Genomic DNA, 25803 nt, shown 5'->3' with positions numbered 1-25803 from the left:
CCCAGGAAGGCTGCATAACACCCTCCTCTGTTGGCTTCAGAACCCTTTCCCCTAGGAGTGTTGGGTTAGGGGTGGGGCAGGGTCGATCTCATCGAGCTGGCCTCCTTTAAGCAATTCTGCACGCCCCCCCCCCCACGCCCCTTGGGCGCACCTCCAAACAGCAGGAGTTATTTCGGACGCTGTCCCGCTTCCCCCGCCCCTGCAGCTGTCCTCGTCCGTCCACGGCCCCTACTGGCCCTCGCCCTCGTCATCTTTGCAGTTGCCAACTGAACCATTCAGGCTGGGGGCTTCTCTAGAAACCGCAGGCCTTGGGGTAAACCGCGGGTACCCCAATTCCAGATTACCGGAGATCAGCCCTGACTAGGCGCTGCGCAGCGTGAATCCCCCTCAGCCCACCTACATGCTTTGCTGTTACTGGCCCGAAGTTTCCGCCCCCTCGGGGGACTCGACTTCCCATTGGCCAGTCTCGGGTCAGATGACGAGCCCTCCTGCCTGGGCTGGGACTCTGGGCCGCCGAGGCAACAAGTTTCGCGGAGCAAGGGCTGCGCGGCCAGGTGAGGCAGCAGACGGGCGAGGGTCGCCGCAGCGGGCGGGGTCGAGGGCGGAGACTGGGGGTACACTGGGAGCTGCCCAGCTGCCTGTCGCTCCGAACCGGGAACTGGGGACAAAACAGGAACTTGCTGTGGGGCTGCCCAGGATAGACGTTCCAGCGTCCCCGCGTCCTCTGCTTTGTAACTGGGGGAGCAAGGTTTTGCAGTCTGGATGTGAGCCTCCCCAGCCCTCCCGGCTCTGTAGAGGGCGGGAGAGTTTCCCCTCCGGCCGCCTTTGAAAAATACCAAAAGTCGCTGCCCCCCCTTAAAGGATATTTTTGTTGTATTAATCCTGCCTGGTTGCGCGGGGTGGGGGGGTGGCTTACAGGGGGCAGGGGGGTTTCCTAGAGGTGGGGGCGGAGGGAGAGATCTGAAAACACAGCGGGGAAGGCTGGGGGTTCCACAGCAGAAGGAACTTCCTGATAAGGCTGTGAGGCGCCGCTGCTAAGAACTAGGGTATCTTTCGGAATCTCGGGTGAGCTCAGCCAAGAGAGTTCTTAGGGGTCGGGACTCTGTGTCTACGGATTTCAGATCAGCTCCTATTTGAGCCTCGGGCGTGTTTTGTCTGTTTGACCCAAATACCGTTGCTGGTTTCCATGGAGATGCTGTGTCTGACATCACCCCGGTTGCCATGGTGCCTAGTTGGTTAGGGGGTGAACCTGAGCAGGCTATACACAGATAAGAGAAACAAACAGGGACTCAGCGCAAGCTACTGCCACTTCCTTCCTGCCACCACCTGTTAGCAGCCAGGAGCAGCAGCAGGGGACAAGCAGCTGATGACATGTGGGGGTGGGGCCCAGAACCGACCGCGCTCTGTGGATGCTTCTAGAAGCTGACCGCTAGCTATCCTGCTCCTGTCTCCCGTGGCCTGGCTGCATGTGCCTGGGCAGCGTGGACATGTGAGAGAGGTGTCCTTCATCTGTCCCAGGCTGGAATCTCCACCGATAGACTACAGGACATTCTCAGGGCCCAGGACTGGCCCAGCCCTGAGGGAAGCTGGCAGCTCAGTGGCCTACCCCAAAAGAGCTGCTCTGCTTCCTTCCCCCCACCTTTTACCCAGCCACCCTCCCAGCCCCTCAGTAAACAGTCCCTCACCTCCTGAGGATGACAGTCCAAGACTGGAGCGGGGGAGAGGGAGGAGGTGTCCGCTTCGGCTTATCTTATTCCCATTTTATGTTCAGCATGCCAAATTTAAATTTGTAAAAATATTTTAATTTTTTAAATATTTATTTATTTTCCCTTAGTTTTTGCCCTTGTTGTTTTATTGTTGTTGTTATTATTGTTGTTGTTATTGATGCCTTCGTTGTTGGATAGGACAGAGAAATAGAGAGAGGAAGGGGAGACAGGGAGAGAGAAAGATAGACACCTGCAGACCTGCTTCACCGCTTGTGAAGCGACTCCCCTGCAGGTGGGGAGCCGGGGGCTTGAACCGAGATCCTTATGCTGGTCCTTGTGCTTTGCGCCACCTGCGCTTAACCGCTGCGCTACCGCCCGACTCCCAAAAATATTTTAATTTTTAAATGAAAGAGGGAGAGAGAAACCAAAGCACTGCTGGGGATTAAACCTAGGACCTCAGAGCCTTTGGCATGAGTCTTTTGCATATCTATTATGCTGTCTCCCAGTCTACCTTTATTTATTTATTTATTTATTTTTTAAATATTTATTTTATTTATTTATTCCCTTTTGTTGCCCTTTTTTTATTGTTGTAGTTATTATTGTTGTTGTCGTTGTTGGATAGGACAGAGAGAAATGGAGAGAAGAGGGGAAGACAGAGAGGAGGAGAGAAAGATAGACACCTGCAGACCTGCTTCACCGCCTGTGAAGCGACTCCCCTGAAGGTGGGGAGCCGGGGTTCGAACCGGGATCCTTATGCCGGTCCTTGTGCTTTGTGCCACCTGCGCTTAACCCGCTGCGCTACAGCACGACTCCCTATTTATTTATTTTTGCCAGAACACTGCTCAGCTGTGGCTTATCGAGGTGTGGGGGATTGAACCTGGGACTTGAGAGCCTCAGGCATGAAAGTCTCTTTGCATAACTATTATGCTATACCCCCACCCTATTTATTTTTTAATATTTGTTTTTGGCCAGGGAGGTATTACGTTGGACCCTAAAGCATGAAGTTCCAAGTTTGATCCCTAGCATTGAATATTCCAGTGGATATCTGCTTCTCTCTCTCTCCCCCTCCCTGCCTCCCTTTTCCTTCATAAATAAGTCCTTTAAGTTTGTATTTTGTTTATTATAAAGAAAAATTCTGAAAACTATTTATGAGAGAGAGAGAGAACGAACTAGAATATCACTCTGGCACATGTGATGCTAGGGATCCAACTCAGGACCTCAAATTTGACAGTCCAAAGCTCTATCCACTTTGCCACGTCCAGGGCTACTGTCTTGCCTCATTTCCTTCTTTTATTTTTTTTTTGAGTTTTATTTTTTTATATTTATTTATTTCCATTTTGTTGCCCTTGTTTTTTATTGTTGTTGTGGTTATTATTGTTGTTATTGATGTTGTTGTTAGATAGGACAGACAGAAATGGAGAGAGGAGGGGAAGACAGAGAAGAGGAGAGAGAGACACCTGCAGACCTGCTTCACCACATGTGAAGCAACTCCCCATGCACTTAATCCACTGCACTACTGCTCGACTCCTTTCTCTCTCTCTCTCTTTTATTTTTACCAGAGCACTGCTTAACTCTGGTTTATGGTGGTATGGGAGATTGAACCTGGGATCTCAGAGCCTCGGGTATAAATGTCTGTCTGCATAACCATTATGCAGTCTATCCCCTACCTTCCCTCTCTTCTTACTGTGTAGCAGTGGGAGTGACTGTTGTGGGCTAGACCACAGCCCTGATTATTGCCAACGCTTTGCCAACTAGAAAGTACTTTATTCCTAATAGCTGTCATCAGTTCCCCAACCCCCTCCCAAATCATTTTCAAGGTTCCTAAGCCAACTGCAAACTCTGGATTCATTGGGGAGGGGAACAGGTTTAGAATGGAAAATGAGAATGAGGGGGTTGGGTAATAGCACACCAGGTTAAGTACAAAATACAGGGACCTGCACAAGGATCCGAGTTCAAGCTCCCAGCTTCTCACCTACAGGGGGATCGCTTTGCAAGCAGTGAAGTAGGTCTGCAGGTGTCTTTCTCTCCGTCCTATCCAGCAGCAGCAACAGCAACAATAACAGTGGGGAAAAGATGGTCGCCAGGAGCAGTGGATTTGTAGTGTAGGCACCAATAACCCTGGAGACGAAAGAAAGAAAGAAAGAAAGAAAGAAAGAAAGAAAGAAAGAAAGAAAGGAAGAAAGAAAGAAAGAAAGAAAGAAAGAAAGGCAGACTGCATGGTCCTGGAGGTGGCACAGTGAATAGAGCACTGAACTCTCAAGCATGAGGTCCTAAGTTCAGTCCCCCGAAGCACATGTACCAGAGTGATGTCTGGTTCCTTTTCACTCTCCTATCTCTCAATAATGAATAAATAAATAAATAAATAATTTTTTTTTTTAAAAAGGGCAGGCTGCAAGTGGTGGTACACCTGGTTAAGCACACACATTATAGTGTATAAGGACTCAAGTTCAAGCCCCCAGTCTCCACCTGCAGGGGGAAGCTTCAAGAGTAGTGAAGCAGGGCTGCAGGTGTCTCTCTGTCTCTTTTCCTCTCTGTCTCCCCCACCCCTCTTAATTTCTGTCTTTATCTAATAAAATAAATAAAACATTTAAAAATTTTAATTTTTCCCCATAGCACTGCTTAGCTCTGGCTTATGATGGTGTGGGGGATTGAACCTGGGACTTTGGAGCCTCAGGCATGAAAAAATATATTTGAGGCCTGGTTAAGTGCACATATTACAGTATACAAGGACCCAGGTTCAAGCCTCTGGCAGGACTGCAGGTGTCTCTCTGTCTCTCTATCTCCCCTCTCAATTTCTCTGTCGCTATCCAATCACAAATAAAAAGAAAAACAAAAATTTTTTAAAGATTTACATATATATACAACAAGTGGCTTTCCAAGGGGACACTCATTGGGATCTCAGCTAGGCTAGTGCTTCTTGATTCTGGCTGAGGTCTGAACTTCCCTTACCCTGAGCCTGACCTTGAACCTGTTGACTTAGAATTAGCATTGTTATTTTAAGCAGAGGACTGACTGCTCAATTCTGGTGTATGGTGGTGCTGGAGATTGAATCTGGGGCCTCAGAGCCTCAGGCAGGAGAGTCTTGCAGAACCACTATGCTGTCTTCCCAATCCCTTAAATCTTAAGGGATTCTAGTGTGCTGCCACTATATATAAATATATATATATATATTTGTGCTGCCACTATTGAGACACTCTTTTTCCCCAACTAGACCAAAGAAAGGACTAATGAGTGGGTGGGAGGGAGGGAGGGAGACTTAGGCCTGAAGGAGGCATTTGTGTCTTCTCTTCTGAGGGAGTGGACAAGGACTGTAAGGTGCCTTACATGTTGGGCAGGGGGAGGGAATATTTTTTTCCTCACTCTGTGTAGCCAGTGGTCCTTGCCAGATGAGGTTGTTCCCTTCCCTGGATGAGGTTTTATATCCTCCCCTGTCCTGGGCTGCTTTGATCTTTCAAGGTCAGTTCCAGTTCTGAGGCCTTGAAGTTCTCAGAGACCAGCTTCTCTCCTGGCTGTTGGCAGGGTGTGATTTGCAGGGCTGACACTGCCTGGAACAGTTGAAGTCTGGGAATCAGCAGGGAAGGAGGCAGCAGGGCCAGAGCCTGGCTAGTTATGGTGGCTGTCCAGAGCCCCTGGGGCCTTTGAAAGCCAGCCTAGACTGTCCTTTGCAGCCTGCCTCTTGTGAAGGGATCAGGGTTCTTAAGAGAGCTTGTCCCTACAGGTAGCATCCTCAGCAGCAGAGCAGCAGAGGTAGCATCCTCATGCAGTCATGGCCGCTAGCCCAGACTCCGACAACAGCTGGGTGCTTGCTGGATCTGAGGTAGGAGAAAGCAGGGCCCATATGGAAGGGGGCCCCTGATGGGTTGCACTGCTTTAGAGACCTGGTCCTTCCTTCATCCTGGTGATCTGCACTGCCAGTGAGTCACTTTTCTGGCCCCCTAAGAATGACCTTTTTTGGGCTGTCTCCAGGGCTTCACTGCTCCAGGCAGACTTTTTTTAGATAGAGGGAAAGAAGCAGGAATGGGGGGGTGGGGTGGGGTAACACTACAGCATGGAAGCTTCCCCTAGTGCAGTGGGGCCCTGGCTCAAACCTGGGTCATATGTATGGCTGTGAGAGGTCCTTTCATGACTGGGAGTCAGGTGTGGGTTGTGCACCCTGCTTTGGGTGGAGACACCCCTGCAGTGAGTTTTAAGGAAAAGGAACAAAAGTATCAGGGAGGCCAGCAGGAGCAAAAGCCCTGAAGTCACTGTGAGGGGAGGTGGGGGGGTGCCGCTGAGGAGGTCTGTTGGGTGAGGTGGAGATAGGGATTGGAACCAGTATTGCATTGAGGTTGGGGCAGAAGCTGGGAATCCCAGAAGAGACCTAGCTTGGCATTCACCCCACCTGCCTCCCGAAGGCTTTGCCTGTGGCAGAGGTTGAGTCCCCAACATATTTAATGTGACAGGGGTGGGGAATTAGGATCCAGTGATCTCCTGTGTGAAGCTACTGTCCGGGCAGAAGGGGGCTGACAGGGTACGGGGCAGTCAGACATTATCTTGACCTCCTTTTGGAATATCTTTTGGTGGCACTGCACAGGCTCCATCATTCCCTGGAAAGGACACTTTGTGACTCTCACTGTAGGGGCAGCAGTGAGGGCAAAATGATTTTCCAATCACAAAGAAGCATAGGAAGGATGAGAACTGCTCATGGAGTGGGCTGGCAGAATAGCTCACCTGGATAGTGCGCTACCTACCCATACATATGACCCAGGTTTGAGCCAGGCCCCCGCTGCACTAGGGGAAGCTCCCATGCTGTGGTGTCCCCCCCCCCCACCTCTCCATTCCTGCTTCTCTGTCTCTATCTAAAAAAAAAGTCAGCCTGAGGCAGGGGTAGATAGCATAATGGTTATACAAACAGATTGCCATGCCTGAGACTTCAAAGTCCCAGGTTCAATCTCCTGCACCACCATAAACAACAGCTGATCAGCTAAAAAAAAAGGGGGGGGTCGGGCGGTGGCACAGTGGGTTGAGCGCATGTGGCGCAAAGCACAAGGACCAATGTAAGGATCCCGGTTTGAGCCCCTGGATCCCCACCTGCAGGGGAGTCGCTTCACAGGCGGTGAAGCAGGTCTGCAGGTGTCTGTCTTTCTCTCCCTCTCTCTGTCTTCCCCTCCTCTCTCCATTTCTCTTTGTCCTATCTAACAACGAACAGCATCAACGATGGCAATAATGATAACCACAATGAGGCTATAACGGGGGCAACAAAGGGGGGATAAATGGCCTCCAGGAGTGGTGGATTCATGGTGCAGGCACTGAGCCCAGCAATAACCCTGGAGGAAAAAAAAAAATCAGCCTGGAGCAGTGAAGCCCTGGAGAGAGCCCAAAAAAGGTCATTCTTAGGGGGCCAGAAAAAAAGACTCACCAGGTAGGGTGTGTGCTTTCCTATGTGCTCAGCCCATATCTGAGTCTTGGCACCACATGGCAGGTGCTATGTGCTTACCAGAGGAAGCTCCAGTGCTGTGGTCTTTCTGTCTGTCTGTCTGACTTACTGAAAAAAGCCATGAGGCACCAACTCAGCAGAACCCTTTATTATTCTTATGGGACACAGGACAGATGGGGCTGAGGAGGGGGCAGGTGGATAGCACCCTGGCAGACAGGCTGGTTTGGGGTGTGTGTGAGCAGGACCATGTGGGGGACAGCGGGAAGAACCTGGAAAGCTTGGAAGAAGAGGTAGGGCAGACAGGGCAGCTGTTAGGGGCATGACTCTGCACCCTGGGCATGCAGGGGACTGGTGCCCTCCTGTTATCCTTTCACTCTGACCAGAAACCGGGTTAGTCACATGTGGGGATGGAGTAGGGAAACACTGATGATCTGGCTGACAGCTGTTGGGAAGCCTGGGGGTCTGGGAAATAGGGGAAAATGGGGGGTGGGGGTGGTGCCAGGCTGTCAGGCAGAGTGTGGCACTTCTATCAGTAGGAGCTGGTCTTCTGAGAGCTCCCAGAGCAGCCACTGAGGTGGGGAAAGGCCAAGACCTCAGCCGTAGAGCTGTCCTGTGGTCTCTGATACATGCAGCTGGCCCTGGGGTCCCCAGTTAATTAGCCTGTGCCCCTGGTCAGTTAATTAGCCTGTGCCCCTGGTCTGGTCTTGCTGTTCCCCCACACTCTGGACTTCTGCTTGTGCTTCTCCCCAGAGCCTGCCTGTGGAGACCCTGGGCCCAGAGTCTAGGATGGACCCAGAAGCAGAGAGAGCTTCTCCTGTGGCTGATGGGCCCTCAGCTGGAGAAGGTAACAGCTCTGTTGTTTCTTTTTCTTTCTTTTTTTTTTTTTTGGGGGGGGTGGCTGGCTTTTCCTACCTGTGGGAACCTTGGAGAGGCCCCTGGCATGTACAGGACTGTGGAGGAAGTTGCGGGGGCCAGTGCTTCCTGGGCCTTTTCTCTGCCAGAGCCCACCCTTCAGCGTGACAGTGTCCAGGCTGACCCAACTCCACCCAAGGAGGAGAAGGCCAAGGTGAGGCCTACCATCAGGGAAGGTGGGATTGGGAGGGAGTTTTCTAGCTCACAGCCAAGTCTGTTTCAGGGAACCCCAGATACTGCTGTGGAATCCCCTGGCCTTGAGAACACAGTGACCCAAGGTGATTTGGAGAAGACCCCACTGGAGGCAGAGTTGGATACACAGGACCCAGAGGGTCAGAGTACCTCACCAAGCCTGCCCTCCTCCCCTAAAACAGGTGAGCTGCCTCCTTGGCTTCTGTTGTTACTATTATATATTTTTCTTTCTATTTTTTTTTTTTTTTTTTTGCCACCAGGGTTATTGCTGGGGCTTGGTGCCTGCACCACAAATCCACTGCTCCCAGTGACTACTTTCTTCTTCTTTCTTATTTCTTTTATTTTATAGGAGAGAGAAATTGAGAGGGAAGGAGAGATAGAGAGGGAGAAAGAGAGACACCTGCAGACCTGCTTCACCACTTGTGAAGCTTCCTCCCTGCAGACTTGAGCCCAGGTGCTTATGCATGGTAACATGTGTATCACCACCATTATTATTACTGCTACCATCATCATCATTGCTATTTTAGTCACTGCTTGTGTTTCTTTTCTTTTCTTTTATATTTACTTATTATTTCTCATAGAGAAAATAGGGACCCAAAGAGAAAGACAGACACCTGAATACTGCTTCACTGCTTATGAAACTCCCCCCCTGCAAGACCTGGGTTTTTGGACATGGTAACGTGTGCACTCTGTTGGATGTGCCACTGCTCAGCCCCTTTTGACTTTATTATTGTTTTTCACTTAAACTTTAAAAAAATTATTTTTATTTATTGGATAGAGACAGTCATAAATCCAGAAGTAAGGGGGAGATAGAGAGGGAGAGACAGAGACACACCTGTAGCCCTGCTTTACCACTTGCAAAACTTTCCCCCTGTAGGTGGGGACCAGGGGCTTGAACTCAGGTCCTTGCACACTGTAATATGTGCTCTCAACCTGGGTGCCACCACCCAGCCCCTGACTTTATTATTATTATTGTCTTATTTATTTCATGTTAATGAGAGAGATTCACAGAGAGACAAAGATATAGAGAGACCAGAGCACTTTTCAGCTGTGGTTTATGGTGGTGCAGGGGATTGAACCTGTAGAACTATTATGCTGTCTCCCCAGCTCTCCTCTGACTTTTTAAAAAATATTAATTATTTATCATTAGAGACAGAGAAATAAAGAGTGGAGGGAAACGTAGAGAGACACCTGCAGCCCGCTTCACCACTTGTGAGGCTTTCCCCTAAAGGGAGAGACTGTGGGCTTGAACCTGGGTCCTTACACACTATAATGTGTGCACTTAACCAGGTGTGCCACCAGCTAGCCCCCTCTGAGTTCTTTAGATAGAAGGAGAGGCAGAAACACAGAAACCCCGTCCTAAAGCTTCCTCTGGTGCAGTGGGAACAGCTCCTGTGACTTGTCCTCCCTCCCCATTTTCCGTGTCCTGTCTCCCCAAGGCCTCACAGCCCTGTCCCCACCGCTCCCTCCAGTGTGGCCGAAGACAGAGGGCCGGTGTACCAGCAGTGAGGACGACACCGATGTGGATGTGGAGGGCCTTCGGAGACGGCGGGGCCGGGAGCATCAGCCTGTGGCATCCCTGGGTGTGGAGGAGCAGGCCGGGGACGAGGGTGCAAGCTGGGAGCTGGGCATCTCCCTCAACATGTGCCTTCTTGGGGCCCTGCTTCTGCTGGGCCTAGGGATCCTTCTCTTCTCTGGTGAGTGCTTCCTCTCCTGCCCTCCTCACTCTGTCCCATCCTTGGGAGGGGTGAGTAGCATTTATCTGATGCCTCTGTCTCCTCAGGTGGCCTGTCAGAATCTGAGAATGGTGAGTGAGTGGGCAGGGCCCTGAGGGAGGCAGGCAGCAGTGAGTGGTGTGGGCTGGGAGGAGAGAGGCTAGGCAGCACTGCTAACCCCTCAGTGGCCTTGTCACATATTCAGGGGACCCCTATGCCTTTTAAAAAAAATAATAAGGGGTTGGATGGTAGCACAGCAGGTTAAGCACACATGGCGCAAAGCCCAAGGACCAGCGTAAGGATCCCGGTTCAAGCCCCCAGCTCCCCATCTGCAGGGGAGTCGCTTCACAGGCCAGTGAAGCAGGTCTGCAGGTGTCTTTCTCTCCCCCTCTCTGTCTTCCCCTCCTCTCGCAATTTCTCTCTGTCCTATCCAACAACAATGACATCAATAATAACAATAAAATAACCACAACAATGATAAAAACAAGGGCAACAAAAAGGAAAATAAATAAGTAAAACATTTAAAAATAATAATAATAGGAGGCTGGGTTAAGCACACATGGTGCAAAGCACAAGGACTGGTGCAAGGATCCGGGTTTGAGTCCCCGGCTCCCCACCTGCAGGGAGGTCACTTCACAAGTGGTGAAGCAGGTCTGGTGTATCTTTCTCTCCCTCTCTCCATCTCCCTGTCATCCTCTCTCGATTTCTCTCTGTCCTATCCAACAACAACAACAGCCATAACAATAACAAGAACAAACAAGGGCAACAAAATGGGAAAAAAGCCTCCAAGAGCATGGAGGCACCGAGCCCCAGCAATAACCCTGGAGGCAAAAAAAAAAAAAAAAAAAAAAGAGAGAGAGAGATAATATAAAAAAAAAAACAAAAAACCAGGAGTCGGGTGGTAGCGCAGCGGGTTAAGCGCAGGTGGCACAAAGCACAAGGACCAGTGTAAGGATCCCAGTTCAAGCCCCCCGGCTCCCCACCTGCAGGGAAGTCACTTCACAGGTGGTGAAACAAATCTGCAGTGTCTTTCTCTCCCCCCTCTGCCTTCCCCTCCTCTCTCCAATTCTCTCCTGTCCAACAACAACAATAACTACAACAATAAAACAACAAGGACAACAAAAGGGAATAAATAAATAATAAAAATGAAAACATTTTCTTAAAGACTTACTTTATGGTGGCCCAGGAAGTTGTGCAGTAGATAAAGCATTGGAATCTCAAGCATGGCATACCCAGTTTGGTCCCCAGCATCACATGTGCCAGAGTGATGCTTTGGTTCTCCCCCCCACCTCATTAATTAATAAAATCTTTAAACAACATAAAACAGGGTCAGTGAAATAGTTCACTTGGGTAGTACAATGCTTTGCCATGTATGTGACTCAGGTTCAAGTGTGGCCCCACTGCATTAAAGGAAGCTTTGATGCTGTAATTTTTTGACTCTTCTCTTTGTCTTTTTAACTTTATCTAAAAATAAAGACATGCATGAGAGAGTTTCTCTGAGAGGAGACTAGAGAGAAGTCAGAGCACTATTCTGGTACATGAGGTGCTGGGGGTTAAAGCAGGAACCTCAGGCATGAGAGTCCACTATTCTATCAGTTAAGCCATCTTGCCTAGCCGTGGCCCTTGGCCCTTTGCTTTCCTATACCTCAGTGGCAGGGTGGGTCCAGGACAGGCATGTGGTTGGAGGTAGCTCTGTGTGTCCTGGCCCACCTCAGGCCTCTTGTTTCCCCAGGACCTGGGGAGGAAGTAGATTTGCAGGTCTTTCCAGATTCTGGCTCTGACACCGAACTGCCTGATGCCGTCCACAAACAGCAGGTCTGAGTGAACCCCCCTGCATGGGCGTATGGGGGGGCAGTGGGGAGAGACAGGGCTGTGTGGCAGGGTGACCTGATGCTTCCTATGCCCTCAGAATGGAGCATCACAGCAGCCACTAGCTGCGGCAGCCCCCAACAGTGTCCCCAGCCTGCAGAGCATGGTGCTTCTGCTGGACAAGCTGGCCAAGGAGAACCAGGACATCCGGTTGCTACAGGCCCAGCTACAGGTGGGCAGAGCACAGGGCCAGGCTAGACAGCCCTCCCGGGCCAGACTCTTGTCTGTGTACCTCCCCCAAGCCATGTCCTATCTTGGTTTTTTATTTTTTATTTTTTTAATTTATTTTAAAAAGGAGACATTAACAAAACCACAGGATAGGAGGGGTACAACTCCACACAATTCCCACCACCAGATTTCCGTATCCCATCCCCTCCCCTGATAGCTTTCCTATTCTTTATCCCTCTGGGAGTAGGGACCCAAGGTCATTGTGGGTTGCAGAAGGTGGAAGGTCTGGCTTCTGTAATTGCTTCCCCGCTGAACATGGGCGTTGACAGGTCAATCCATACTCCCACCCTGCCTCTCTCTTTCCCTAGTAGGGTGAGTCTCTGGGGAAGCGGTCTTGTTTTATTTTTATTTTTTTCCCCAGAGCACTACTCAGCTCTGTCTGGTGGTGGTGCTGGGGATTGAACCTGGCACTTTGGAGCCTCAGGTAGGAAAGTCTTTGCAAAACCATTATGCTGTCTTCCCCCTTTCATCAAAGTTCCTTCTGTTCACATACCTTAAACCTGTGCCTTCCATGTTCAAGTCTGGTCATCTCCCTCATTCTCTACTCAGTGTGTCACTGCCCTTAGTCCTCTCTTCTCTGTAGTGTTCCTCAGACTGAGGTTTCCACCTTGGTGCCTATGTACTTCTAGCCTATGTGCTGCATAGGACATACGAGCCTTGGTTGTATAGTCTGCAGCCGCTAGGTGGGAAAGATGTACTTTGATTAATTAGTCATGTCTGCTTTGTGAAGGGGAGGTGGAAACAGGGTCCAGAACCCCTTAGCTATCCTTTGGTGGGTCTAAGAAGTGTGTGCTTTGTAGAGACCTAGAAACTAAAACCTAGGGAGTTGGGCGGTAGCGCAGTGGGTTAAGTGCACGTGGTGCAAAGGGCAAGGACCGGCATAAGGATCCTGGTTCGAGCCCCCGGCTCCCCACCTGCAGGGGAGTCGCTTCACAGGCGGTGAAGCAGGTCTGCAGGTGTCTGTCTTTCTCTCCCCTCTCTGTCTTCCCCTCCTCTCTCCATTTCTCTCTGTTCTATCCAACAACGATGACATCAATAACAACAACAGTAGTAACTACAACAATAATAAAAACAAGGGCAACAAAAAGGAAATTAATTAATTAATTAAAAAAAAAGAAACTAAAACCTAGGGCTGAGGAGACAGCATAGTGGTTCTGCAAAAAGACTGCTGTAAGACTGTGAGGCCCCAGGTTTAATCCCCAGCACCACCATCAGCTAAAGTTGAGTAGGACTCAGCTCTCTCTATCTCTATCCTCTCCCCCCCCCCATTAAAATAATGTTAGAATGCCATTGGGGTGGAAGAATCTGGGTCTTTCTTGACAAGGATCCTTCCTCCAGTATCCCCTCCACCCCCATCCCAGACCCAGAAGGAAGAGCTGCAGAGCCTGATGCTGGAACCCAAAGGGCTGGAAGAGGAGAATGCCCAGCTGCGGGGTGCGCTGCTGCAGGGTGAGGCCTCTCAGCGGGCCCTGGAATTGGAGCTGCAGCAGTTGCGGGCGAGGCTGCAAGGGCTGGAAGCTGACTGTACCCGGGGCCCTGATGGCGTGTGTCTCAGCTGGGGCTCCCAGCCTCGGAGCAACCCAGGGAGCCCAGGGCAGCAGCAGGGCCCCAGCTTGGCACAGCAGCGGCTGGAGAATGAGGCGCAGGCCCTGAGGCGAGAGCTGGAGCGGCAGCGGCAGCTGCTGGGGGCAGTACAGCAGGACCTGGAGCAGGGCCTGAGGCACGCCGGCCAAGGGGACCTGACTCGGGTTGGTCTGGCTGAGCTGGGCCGCAGGCTAGCCCAGAAGCTGGAGGCCCTCCAGCACAGGGGTCCAGGGGAGGCTGGGGTCTCCACCAATGCTTCAGGGGCCTGGCAGCAGGAACCCCGCACTGCAAGACCCCGAGAGAGGGGTAGGAGGGAGATGTGGCACGATGGCAAGCCAGGCGACCAGAGAAACCAGAGGCATGAGCACTGGAAGTCAAAGAAGGAGGAGAGCAAGAAGAACTGGGGCGATGAGGCCAGGGAGCCCCAGGGGCAGAAGGGAGGTGAGAGGAAGGAGGGCAAGTGGCAGGGTTCCCAGGAGCACCCTTGGAAAAGCCGGGGCCCCCATTCTGGAGAGAAACATGAACATCCCCGGTGGAAGGAAGGTCCCAAAGACAGGGAGGCACTGTCACTCTGGGCCGAGCTGTCTAGGCACAAGTACCGAGCGCCCCAGGGCTGCTCGGGGGTGTGGGAGTGTGCAAGGCAGGAGGGCCTGACCTTTTTTGGCACTGAGCTGGCCCCCGTGAAGCAGCAGGAGCTGGCCTCCCTGCTGACAACTTACTTGGCCCGGCTGCCCTGGGCCAGGCCATTAAGCAAGGAGCTGCCCCTGTCACCTACTTACTTCGGGGAGGATGGGTTCTTCCGCCATGACCGCCTCCACTTCCGGGACTTTGTGGATGCCCTGGAGGACAGCCTGGAGGAGGTGGCTGTGCAGCAGACTGGTGATGATGATGAGGTGGATGACTTTGAGGACTTCATCTACAGGCACTTCTTTGGAGAGAGAGCACAGAAGAAGAGGTGGGAAGGGGCCAGGAGGGTGGAGCTTGGGACAAAGGAGGAGGAGGGGGAGGAGACAGAGATAAGGGTCAAGTGGGGGCCCTGAAAATGGCTTGTCTCTTCTGTGTATGATGTGTATGTGTATGTTTATGAAAGAGGAGGGGGTGGAGAGAGGGACAGAGAAGAGCCAGTACCTCAGACCTGTCTTGGACTTGTATTAGACAAAGCTGGAGAGACAGCTCACTAGGTCGGGGGCTTGATAGGTTTGAGCCCTGGTGCCACCTAGGGAAGTCCCATGGCACCAGAGGAAGCATTGGTGAAATCTGCACATGTGAGGCCCTAATTCTGAAAAAAAAAGTGATGGGAGATACCCCAGCTTCCCACGGTACCTTGGCACACCTATGTGGTACTGGGTCCCTATCCAGTGAGCTGTCTCCTCCCCATCCCCTTGAGTCTCCATTTTCAGCCTCTCTCCCCGCTCTACCTTTCCCTTGTCTAGAGATAACCTAGTCCTCCCTGGAGGGCAAGAAGCTGCACAAGTCACCCCCACCGAAGTCCTGGGGAGTCCCCTTGTGGGCTGGAGGGAGTTTCCCCCTGGGTTGCCCAACCCTGCTGCCACCTATATCCCCAGAGGGGCCCTCCACCTGGGATTGAGTCTGCCCTGGTGCCTGGCTGCCCTGTTTAGGCTGGTCCTGAAGGCCTCCTCCTGTCTCCACACAGGTCAGGGAAGAAGGATAAGCACAAGCACAAGCACACATGGAGCTCCAAAGTGGCAAGGCCCTGGGAGGAGCATGGCCCTCGGCACCGGGACTGAGCTGAGGCGCCTCCCTGGCCTGGGGGCTGCCAGTCTGCCCGAAGGATGCTGCTGGTTCACCAGAAAGAGCCACTGCCTTTCTCTACTCAGGCCTGTGGCCAGCTGACTGTGCAGGCTGTGGGAGAGAAGCTCTGCGTGTCGTGGAGGAGAGGAGTTTGGCCCTCTGAGCATGAAGCCTTCGTGTGTGTGTGTGTGTGTGTGTGTGTGTGTGTGTGTGTGTGTGTTTCCACCTGCCTGAGACCAGGTGGGAGGCCCAGCACCAGGCCTCTCCCTTGGGCTCTCCTAAAATTGGCAACCCTCACCTCACACTGTGACTAGGCACCCCACAGGACTTTCTGTGCAGTTCGCTATACCATGCTTTTGGAGTTGTGACATGAGAGGTTCTAAGCTTTGAGGAGTCCCCAAACTTATCCTAGGCACTGCCACTCACATAACCCTCTAACTCCCCAGCAAACCTACCCTCCTCCCCACTCCCTGTTTTGCTACCTCCCTGGTGTAGACAGACATCGTGTTGCTTGGGTTGTGTAGGGAGCCTTGGGTGCAAATCCAGGCCAAGTGAATGTGGATGAGTGTGCCCAGGGTACCCAGGGCTGGAGGGCAGGTGAATAAACCTTGGATATGCCATGTAGAACTGTGGATCTACCTCTGGTGGCCTTAGTTTTTTCCCTTCCTTCACCATGGTTCTGGGGTTGGGGAGGGAAATGCCACTAGGTGGGGCTGTGGCCCTGAGTTTGGGCTTGTCCCCCCCACCCCAATTTCCAGGGTGCACTTCCTGATTGTCTTGGTGCTGGTGCCAGGTCCCAGGAACCTTTGGGGGGGGGGTCTGTGTTACTCATCACCTGAAAAATGTGGCGGGGGGAGATGCAGGTCATTTAGCTTCTACTTGAGAGTATACATTACCATGCATAGGACCTGGGTTCAAGCCCTGGCCCCTACCTGCAGCAGGGAAGCTTTGAGCTGTAAAGCAGAAAGAAAGCAGTGCTGCAGGTGTCTCTCTGTCTCCCCTTCTTTCAGTTTCTCTCCTATCAAAAGAAAAGGGGGTGGGGAGGGAAGGGAGAAGTTATTGGGAGCGGTGGGTTTGTTGTGCAAACACCAAAACCCAGTGATAACACCGATGGCAATAAAAATAAAATAGGGCTAGTGGTCTGGGAGGTGGCGCAGTGATAAAACTTTGGACTCTCAAGCATGAGGTCCCGAGTTCGATCCCCAGCAGCACATGTGCCAGAGTGATGTCTGGTTCTTTCTCCTATCTTTCTCATAAATAAAAAAATCTTTTAAAAAATAAAATAAAATAGGGCTAGAGGGACAGCATCATGGTTATGCAAAAGGATTCATTGCTAAGGCTCTGAGGTTCAAGGTCCTAGGTTCAATGTCAGTACCTCCATAATAAGCTAGAGCTAAATAGTGCTCTGATCTCTATATCTCCTTCATTAGAGTAAAACAAGGGGCTGGGTGGTGGCACACGTAGTTGAATGCACAGGTTACCATGTGCAAGGACCTGGGTTTGAGCCCCCACTCCCCACCTCCACAAAGAAGCTTCACAAGCAGTGGGGCAGATCTGCAAGTGTCTATCTTCTCCCCTCTGTCCTATCACATTAAAAATAAAAATAAATAAAAGGAAAAATGGCCACCAGAGTAATGCATTCGTATTGCTGGCATAGAGCTGCAATAAATAAGTAATAAAATACAATAGAACAAAATACGAAAAAGGAAATCAGTGAAAAAAATTGCAACACTACCATCATTGTAAAAAAGAAAAGTTAAAATAACAAAATTAGTGTCAGGGTTGGGTGGTGGTGCACCTGGTTGAGCTCACACATTTACAGTGCACAAGGACTGGGGTTCAAACCACTGGTCCCCATCTGTAGGAGTTTTTTTTTTTTTTTTTTTTATAAAAAAGGAAACGTTGACAAAACCATAGGATAAGAGGGCTACAACTCCAAACAATTCCCACCACCAGATCTCCGTATGAGGACCCCCCCTACTCTTCATCTGTAGGAGTTTAAGGAGCAGTGAAGCAATGCTACCGTCCTCTCTCCTCCCTCTCGATCCCCCCCTTCCTCGGTTTCTGTTTTTTTTTTTTCAATAAATTTAAAAGGTAAAAAACAAAAAAATATATATAATAAAAAAATAAAAGGTAAAAGACAAAAACAACTGGTAGAGCATCAGACTGTTAACGCCCAAGGTTCCCAGTCCAATTCCTGGCACCACATGTACTGGACTAGTGTTGTGGTTTCTCTCTCCTCCTCTCTGGCCCATATGAAATTCTCTAATATGTAATAAACAAAACAAATCTTAAAAAAAATATTAGGGGAGTCAGGAGGTAGTGCAGCGGGTTAAGCGCACGTGGCAGGAAGCGCAAGGACCAGCATAAGGATCCCAGTTCGAGCCCTGGTCTCCCCACCTGCAGGGGCGTCGCTTCACAAGCCCTGAAGCAGGTCTGCAGGTGTCTTATCTTTCTCTCCCCCTCTCTGTCTTCCCCTCCTCTCTCCATTTCTCTCTGTCCTATCCAACAACGATGACATCAATAACAACAATAATAACTATAACAGTAAAAAATCAAGGGCAACAAAAGGGAATAAATATATAAATAAATAAACATTAAAAAATTAGACATCTGGGCACTGCAGATAAAGACCTTCGAATGCCTCGTGTCACTCAATTCGGGTGCGGGTGTGGGGCAGTGGGGACCTCTGACCAAGCAACATTCACACAGCGTGCGCTGGGGGTTTCAGGGGTTTCCTGCAGCAGCGGGGGACTGGAATTAGAATTAAGGAGACTTTCCTGCAGGCGGCAGTGGACTGGGTGCTGCAGGAAGGGCCTGCTATTCCCCAGGGCCGCTGGGTGTGGCCAGGGCCTGGCAGTCCTCAAGGAGAAGGCTGGGCTAGAAGGACTCTGGGGGGGGGCTGGGGTGGGGACACAACCCTGCCCTAGGTTCCCAGAAGCTATGGGCCGCTGGGGACCTCTTGGTTTTATTTCTGGGCACGCCCCTGTTTCCTTTGTTTGCATAACGAACTCGGGGGAGGCTCACAGTCCGCACACCAGCTCCCCTCCTTAGTAAGCACCGAGCACTGGAGGTTTCTGAAACTGCTGAGTCGGTGGAAGAGCCTGGAACCCAAGAATATGTTGGGGTTCGCCCGGATGTCCCCACCCCCACAGCGGTGTGACAGCGAGGGGGCCTCCAGGGCTCTGTTCAGAGCCTTCAGAGCCGACCTGGAGAGTGGAGGGGACCCAAGGAGGCTGGGCAGGGACACTGCGTGGGATTTCCCACAGATGGACTGACAGGCGGCTGCAACCTCTGCGCATAGCGGCACCCTCTGTACCCACTTACATACTCCCGCCCCCCAGTCCAGCCAGTCCAGCCAGGGCTCTGCTAGAGGAACTGAAGACCAGGCTCTTGTGGCTCTTGGCCCTGTCACCCCCTTCAGGACCATCTCTGCCTCCCCATCTTCCCAGGTCCTCCAGACCCTAGCCTCTCCCCATTTTGGGAGGACAAAGTTGGGAGCAGGGAGTCGCCTTCAGTCCTGCCACCCCCATAAGCTCCTGGAGGATCAGAGGAGGGTGTGGTGTTTGAGATACACTTCCTGCCCTGGGCTGGCTGACTGTTGTCATGGAAACCTCCTAGGGTCACCTCCATGCAGGGACATGTTCCTGGCATGTCACACATTATACAGCCACAAGGAATGGGGGGATGGGGCTGCTGTCCTAGACCCAGACAATGGTTCCTCCCCTTTCACATCACTATTCCTATAGCTTTTATTTATTTATTTATTTATTTATTTATTTATTTATTTATTTATATTTTTTTATTAGAGCACTGCTCAGCTCTGGCTTATGGTGGTGCAGAGGATTGAACCTGGGACTTTGGAGCCTCAGGCATGAAAGTCCCCGTGCATAGCTATTATGCTATCTATCCCTACCCTTCACATCGTTATTCCTACCACCTAGATCATGGAAGCCCCTTGATACCAATTTTTTCTTTCCTTTTTTTTTTCTTTCAAATTTTTTAATATTTATTTATTTATTTTCCCTTTTGTTGCCCTTATTTTATTGTTGTGGTTTTTATTGCTGTTGTTATTGATGTCATCATTGTTAGATAGGACAGAGAGAAATGGAGAGAGGAGGGGAAGACAGAGAGGGGAGAGAAAGACATCTGCAGACCTGCTTCACCGCCTGTGAAGCAACTCCCCTGCAGATGGGGAACTGGGGCTCGAACTAGGATCCTTACACCAGTCCTTGCACTTTGCGCCACCTGCGCTTAACCCACTGAGCTACCATCCGACTCCCAATTTTTTCTTTCCTAAGGCTCTGAAGTACCAAGTTGATTTGTTTGTTTTGGGTAGTGACTGAGAGAAATTGACTGGGAAGAGGGAAGATAAGAGGGAGGGAGGGAGGCAGGGGGGAGAGAGAGAGAGAAGCTGAGATCTGCAGTACTGCTTCGCTGCTTGCAAATCTACTCCCCTGCAGATGGGGACAGGGGGTTGTGCTTTGTAACATGTGCACTCAACCAGGGGAACCACCAACCAGTCCCCAGTCAGTTCTTCTTTTTTTTTAATGTTATTATTTATTTATTGATTGATTTTCCCTTTTGTTGCCCTTGTTGTTTTTTATTGTTGTAGTTATTTTTGTTGTTATTGATGTCATCATTGTTGGATAGGACAGAGAGAAATGGAGAGAGATGGAAGACAGAGAGGGGAAGAGAAAGATAGACTCCTGCAGACCTGCAGACCTGCTTCACCGCCTGTGAAGCGACTCCCCTGCAGGTGGAGATCCGGGGGCTCGAACTGGTACCCTTATGCCGGTCCTTGTGCTTTGTGCCACGTGTACTTAACCTGCTGCACTACTGCTTGACTCCTATCATTTTTTGAAGTATCTTTATTATTGGATAGAGACAGCCGGAAATCCAGAGGGAAGGAAGAGACAGAGAAGGAAAGAGAAAGATACCTGCAGCACAGTTTTACCACTTGCAAACCTTTCTGTCTGCAAGTGGGGACCAGGGGCTTGAACCCAGGTCCTTGCATACTGTAATATGTGTGCTCAACCATTTGTGCAACCACTTGGCCCCTCAATTCTTTTAAGAAATATTTATTTGGGAGCCAGGTGGTAGAGCAGCAGGTTAAACGCACATGGCACAAAGCCCAAGGACCAGTGTAAGGATCTGGGTTTCCTCGGCTCCCCACCTGCTGGGGGGTTGCCTCACTAGTAGTGAAGTAGGTCTGCAGGTGTCTATCTTTCTCTCCCTCTCTCTGTCTTCCCCTCCTCTCTCGATTTCTCTCTGCCCTTCTTATCCAACAACAATGACATAAATAACAACAATAATAATAAGCACAACAATGATAAAACAACAAGGGTAACAAAAGGAAAAAAAAACCCAGGAGCAGTGGATTTGTGGTGCAGGCACGGAGCCCCAGCAATAACCCTGGAGGCAAAAAAAAAAAAAAGAAAGAAATATTTATTTGTGGGACTAGACAGTGGTGCACTTGGTTAAGTGCTCACATTACAATGAACAAGGACCCAGGTTCAAGACCCTGGTCCCCACCTGCAGGGGAAAAGCTTCACAAGTGGTGAAGCAGAGCTGCTGAAGATGTCTCTCTGTCTCTCTCTCTCTAACTCCCCCTTCTCAATTTCTCTCTGTCTCTATCCAATAATAAAAAAGTAAAAATAAAAAAAAATTAATTAATGATAGAAGAGAGAGGATAAAAGGAAGAGAGAGAAAAACACAGCATCAGTCTGGCATTTTTTGATGCCAGAGATCTAACTCAGGACCTCATGTAAGCTAGCTGCACCATCACCTGGCCTGCTCTATTTTTTTTCTTCTCAAAGATTTATATAATGAGAGAGAAGGACCAAAGCACCCTGTGTGGTGCTGGGGATTGTCAGGAAATTGTGAGAATGTGGTAGAGCTTGGCAGGGCTTGACCTGAGGAGTGCGTCTATCCTGTCAGTCTCTCTCTCTACTGAGAGGTTGAGCAAGGAGGGACAGGAGTAACCCCAAAGGTTTGCCCCATCTTATTAGACTCCCTGCCTCACAAAGCACCCTGCATCCCTGATACTATGACCATTAGATAAAAAGAAAGGTAAAAAGATGTAAGAAAATTGTGAGGATGTGGTTGACCCTGGCAGGGCTTGACTTGAGGGGACATCCATCCTCTCGTCTTATCAGATTTATTATCTACATAATCATTGTTTTGCCTGAAAGATCCCCACCCAGTCCATTCCTTTGATCTATCTTCTTTCTACCCTCAAGACCCTCCCTGCCTGCAGGATATTATTAATCCTACTAGTTAAAACCCTCACAACAGTTGCTAAGGAAGTTCCTACCTTTCCAGCCCCTTTTGCCTTTCTCTGCCCCTTTCCTAGCCATTTCCATTTCCAACTTGCCACTTCCGGGTCTGCCTTTTAAAAGCCTTGGATCTCTGATCAATAAAGAATTGAATTGTCTCGCCACCACGAGTCTGTTACTGAGTCATCTCCCTTGCGGTCGCTGAGTGAGTAGCAGCCCAGGCTGGCTCTGGTTGAGTTCTCTCCAACCCAGAGAGTACATGTCCGGGAAGAGACACCCCCATGCTAGCCTGGCAGGGGATTTGACCTTGGCCTCATATATCTCACATATGCAAGTCCTATGCTCTGCCTGCTGATTTAGTTCCCAACTGCTCCCTTCCTGCCTTAAGTTCTTTTTTTTTTTTTTGCCTCCAGGGTTATTGCTGGGGTTCAGTGCCTGCACCATGAATCCACTGCTCCTGGAGGCCATTTTCCCCCCTTTTTGTTGCCCTTGTTGTAGCCTTGTTGTGGTTATTATTGTTTATTGTTGATGTCATTCATTGTTGGATAGGACAGAGAGAAATGGAGAGAGGAGGGGAAGACAGAGGGGGAGAGAAAGACGGACACCTACAGACCTGCTTCACAGCCTATGAAGGAACTCCCCTGTAGGTGGGGAGCTGGGGGCTTGAACCGGGATCCTTACGCCAGTCCTTGTGCTTTGTGCCATGTGCGCTTAACCCACTGCACCACCGCCCGACCCCCCTTGCTTTAAGTTCTAAGTGGGGGCCTTATAGATGAAAGGGTGCCACTATAGGCACTGGGAACATGGCTGCCCCATGAAGGTGCTCCTGGGCAGCCCAAGGGCAGAAGGCAGAGATGTGAACTTGAGGCTGCCTGGGGATAGGAGATAGAAGGCACAGCCTGGTCAGAGCAGTGAGTTAGGATGGACAGGACAGACAGGGCAGCGATGCAATCTGCTTCCCAGCATCAGGGTAGTGGAGGAGCTGAGGAGGAAGGAGGAGAGGCTAGCGCTGGTCCTCCAAGGTAGATGAGGGGGATGGGCTGTTTTGGATTCTGTAGGATTCATTAAAACCAGAGCAGTGTCCTGGGCAGTTGATGTCAGAGCCACCAAGTTGCATGCCCCCCCCCCCCATGTCCCCACGTCCCCTCCTTCCTCCTTAGGGTTTAAGATTTATTATTATTCGGCATAAGGATCCCGGTTCAAGTCCCTGGCTCCCCACCTGCAGGGGAGTCGCTTCACAAGCGGTGAAGCAGGTCTGCAGGTGTCCATCTTTCTCTCCCCCTCTCTGTCTTCCCCTCCCCTCTCCATTTCTCTCTGTCCTATCCAGCAATGACGACACCAATAACTACAAGAACAATGGAAAACAACAAGGGCAACAAAAGGGAAAATAAATAAATATAAAAAAGAATTAAAAAAAAGATTTATTATTATTACCACCACCACCAGAGTACTACTCAACTTTGGCTTATGGTGGTGCTGGGGACTGAACCTGAGACACTGGGACCTCAGGCATGAAAGTCTTTTGCAGAACTACTGTGCTATCTCCCCAGCACAAGATTTATTTTATATCATATGAGACAGATGACAGATGGATAGGCCAGAACAACAGTCCAGTACAATACATGTGGTGTTGAGGATTGAACTGGGAGCCTTAGGCATGTAAGTCCTGTGCCCTACCTGCTGAACTATCACCCCAGCAGTACCTTCGGGCAAATTTCTTGTTAAATTTTATTTTAAAGATTTACTGGGGGACAGGGGTAGATAGCATAATAGGGTTATGCAAAGAGACTTTCATGCCTGAGGCTCCAAAGTCCCAGGTTCAATCCCCCACACACCATAAACCAGAGCTGAGCAGTGCTCTGGTGAAAAAAATAAAAGAGAGAGAGAGTGCTAATGGGCTGGGGAAACAGCATAATTAATGATTATGCAAAAGACTTTCATATCTGAGGTTCTGAAGTCCCAGGTTCAATCCCAGCACCACCATAAGCCAAACCTGAGCAATGCTCTGGAAGAAAAAAAAAATGAGAAAGGGGGAGAAAAGGAAACAGAATGAGAGAGAACCAGAGCATCACTCTGGAATACAAAATGTTGGGGCTCAAACTCAGGACCTTTGAGTCCAAGATTCTATCCACCATGCCACCTCCCAGGGCTAGAAAAAATTCTTTTCACTTTAAATATTAAACTTAAAAAAAATTTTCCCTTTTGTTGCCCTTGTTGTTTTTTATTATTGTTGTTGTGCAACTGATGTCATTGTCATTGTTGGATAGGACAGAGAGAAATCGAGAGAGGAGGGGAAGACAACGAGGAAAGACAGACACCTGCAGACCTGCTTCACCGCCTGTGAGAAGACTCCCCTGTGGGTGGGGAGCCAGGGGCTTGAATGGGATCCTTATGCCGGTCTTTGTGCTTTGCCCCACATGCACTTAACCCTCTGCACTACCCCCCGACTCCCTTCACTTTAAATTTATTTTTTAAAATATTTATTTATTTATTCCCTTTTGTTGCCCTTGTTGTTTTTTATTGTTGTAGTTATTGATATCGTCGTTGTTAGACAGGACAGAGAGAAATGGAGAGAGGAGGGGAAGACAGAGAAAGGGAGAGAAAGACAGACACCTGCAAACCTGCCTCACCACTTGTGAAGTGACTCCCCTGCAGGTGGGGAGCCGGGGGCTTGAACCGGGATCCTTAGCCAGTCCTTGCGCTTTAGCCACCTACGCTTAACCTGCTGTGCTACCGCCCAACTCCCCACTTTAAATATTTTATTGATTTTAAATTTATTTTGGATACAGACAGAGAGAAATTGAGATGCAAGTGTGAAGGCAGAGAAGGGAAAGAGACACCTGCGACACTACACCACCACTTGTGAAGACCCCCTGCAACACTACACCACCACCTGTGAAGACCCCTGCAGATGGGAACAGGGGGCTGGAACGCAAGTCCTTGCACACAGTAACATGAGTGCTCTACTAGGTGAGCTACCACTCAGGCTCTCTTTACTTTTAGGTATTGTATTTATTTACTTTTAGATAGAGAGGAACTGAAAGAGGCCACAGCACTGAAGCTTCTTTCAGTTGGTATAGACCAGGCTCAAACCTAGGTTATGCATATGGCAAAGCAACACACTATCTAATTTGAGTATATGTGCTGCCGAAGCAAAGTGAGCACAGCAACACACCATCCAAATGAGCTATTGTGCTCACCCTCTTCCTCCACCCCCACCCCACCCCTTTTTTATCTGGCTCACAGTGGTGTTGGAGATTGAACTTAGTCTCAGGTATGAAAATCTTTTGCAGAACCACTGTCCTTTAAATAACTTTTTTTTGTTTGTTTTTTGCCTCTAGGGTTATTGCTGGAGCTCAGTGCTGGCACCACAAATCCACTGCTCCTGGAGGCATTTTTTTTTTTTTAACATTTTTGTTGCCTCTGTTTTATTATAGTTGTGGTTATTATTGTTGTTGTTATTAATGTAGTTGTTGTTGAATAGGACAGAGAGAAATGGAGAGAGAAGGGGAAGACAAAGAGGGGGAGAGAAAGATAACACCTGCAGAGCTGTGAAGCCACCCCCCTGCAGTTGGGGAGCTGGGGGCTCGAACTGGGATCCTTGTGCTGGTCCTTGCCTTTTGTGCCCTGTGCACTTGACTCCACTGCGCTACCACAAGACCCCCTAATAACTTTTATTTATTTATTTTTAAAGATTTATGTATTTGTTGGTGAGAGAACCAGAACATCACTTTGGCACATGCAACTCAGAAGATGGAACAAAGGACCTTCATACTTGTAAACCCAGCGTACAACTACTGCTGCGCCCCCTGCTGGCCACTTGGAGAATTTATTTTTGCATTATTTTTTTCATTTTTATTAATTTATTAATTTATTGCCCCCAGGGTTATCGCTAGGGCTTGGTGCCTGTACTATGACTTCACTGCTCCTGGAGACCATTTTTCCCATTTTTATTGCCTTTGTTGTTGTTGTTATTGCTGTTGGTGTTGTTGGATAGGACAGAGAGAAATTGAGAGAGGAGGGGAAGACAAAGATAGACATCTACAAGGCTGGGAGTATGGATCGACCTGTCAACACCCATGTTCAGCGGGAATGCAATTACAGAAGCCAGACCTTCCACCTTATGCACCCCATATTGTCCCTGAGTCCAT

At 49.8% G+C, this 25803-nt stretch overlaps 1 protein-coding gene across 8 annotated transcripts; it reads left to right on the top strand.

Annotated features, from left to right (window-relative positions):
- The first annotated feature begins 403 nt into the window (after positions 1 to 403).
- On the top strand, positions 404 to 16006 carry PBXIP1 (PBX homeobox interacting protein 1). Of its 8 annotated transcripts, none has more exons than XM_060201543.1 (12): positions 405 to 554; positions 5425 to 5523; positions 7873 to 7966; positions 8124 to 8188; positions 8258 to 8408; positions 9699 to 9923; positions 10010 to 10033; positions 11674 to 11756; positions 11851 to 11982; positions 12400 to 12462; positions 13400 to 14577; positions 15277 to 16006. In XM_060201543.1, the coding sequence occupies exons 2-12, from the start codon at positions 5473 to 5475 to the stop codon at positions 15368 to 15370; spliced, it is 2160 nt and encodes a 719-aa protein (XP_060057526.1). In that variant the 5' UTR covers positions 405 to 554; positions 5425 to 5472; the 3' UTR covers positions 15371 to 16006. The 8 variants fall into 8 exon arrangements, with proteins under 8 accessions (XP_060057525.1, XP_060057526.1, XP_060057524.1 ...); XM_060201541.1 differs by having other exon boundaries at positions 9666 to 9923; XM_060201542.1 differs by lacking the exon at positions 10010 to 10033 and having other exon boundaries at positions 404 to 554; positions 9666 to 9923.
- The last annotated feature ends 9797 nt before the right edge of the window (positions 16007 to 25803 follow it).

Source organism: Erinaceus europaeus, chromosome 11 (genome assembly GCF_950295315.1).
Source record: "Erinaceus europaeus chromosome 11, mEriEur2.1, whole genome shotgun sequence".
Classification (NCBI taxonomy): Eukaryota; Metazoa; Chordata; class Mammalia; order Eulipotyphla; family Erinaceidae; genus Erinaceus; species Erinaceus europaeus.
The sequence above is the reverse complement of the archived record's forward strand: the minus strand, read 5'-3'. Positions and strand labels throughout refer to the sequence as shown.

Excerpts from the sequence above, each read along its gene's own strand:
- PBXIP1 (XM_060201541.1), top strand. The coding sequence starts at position 5,473 with ATGGCCGCTAGCCCAGACTCCGACAACAGCTGGGTGCTTGCTGGATCT. Across the intron at positions 11,983-12,399 it reads TGCTACAGGCCCAGCTACAG|AGCACTACTCAGCTCTGTCT; the intron begins GTGGGCAGAGCA and ends TTTTTTCCCCAG. Across the intron at positions 12,463-13,399 it reads CTGGCACTTTGGAGCCTCAG|ACCCAGAAGGAAGAGCTGCA; the intron begins GTAGGAAAGTCT and ends CCCCCATCCCAG.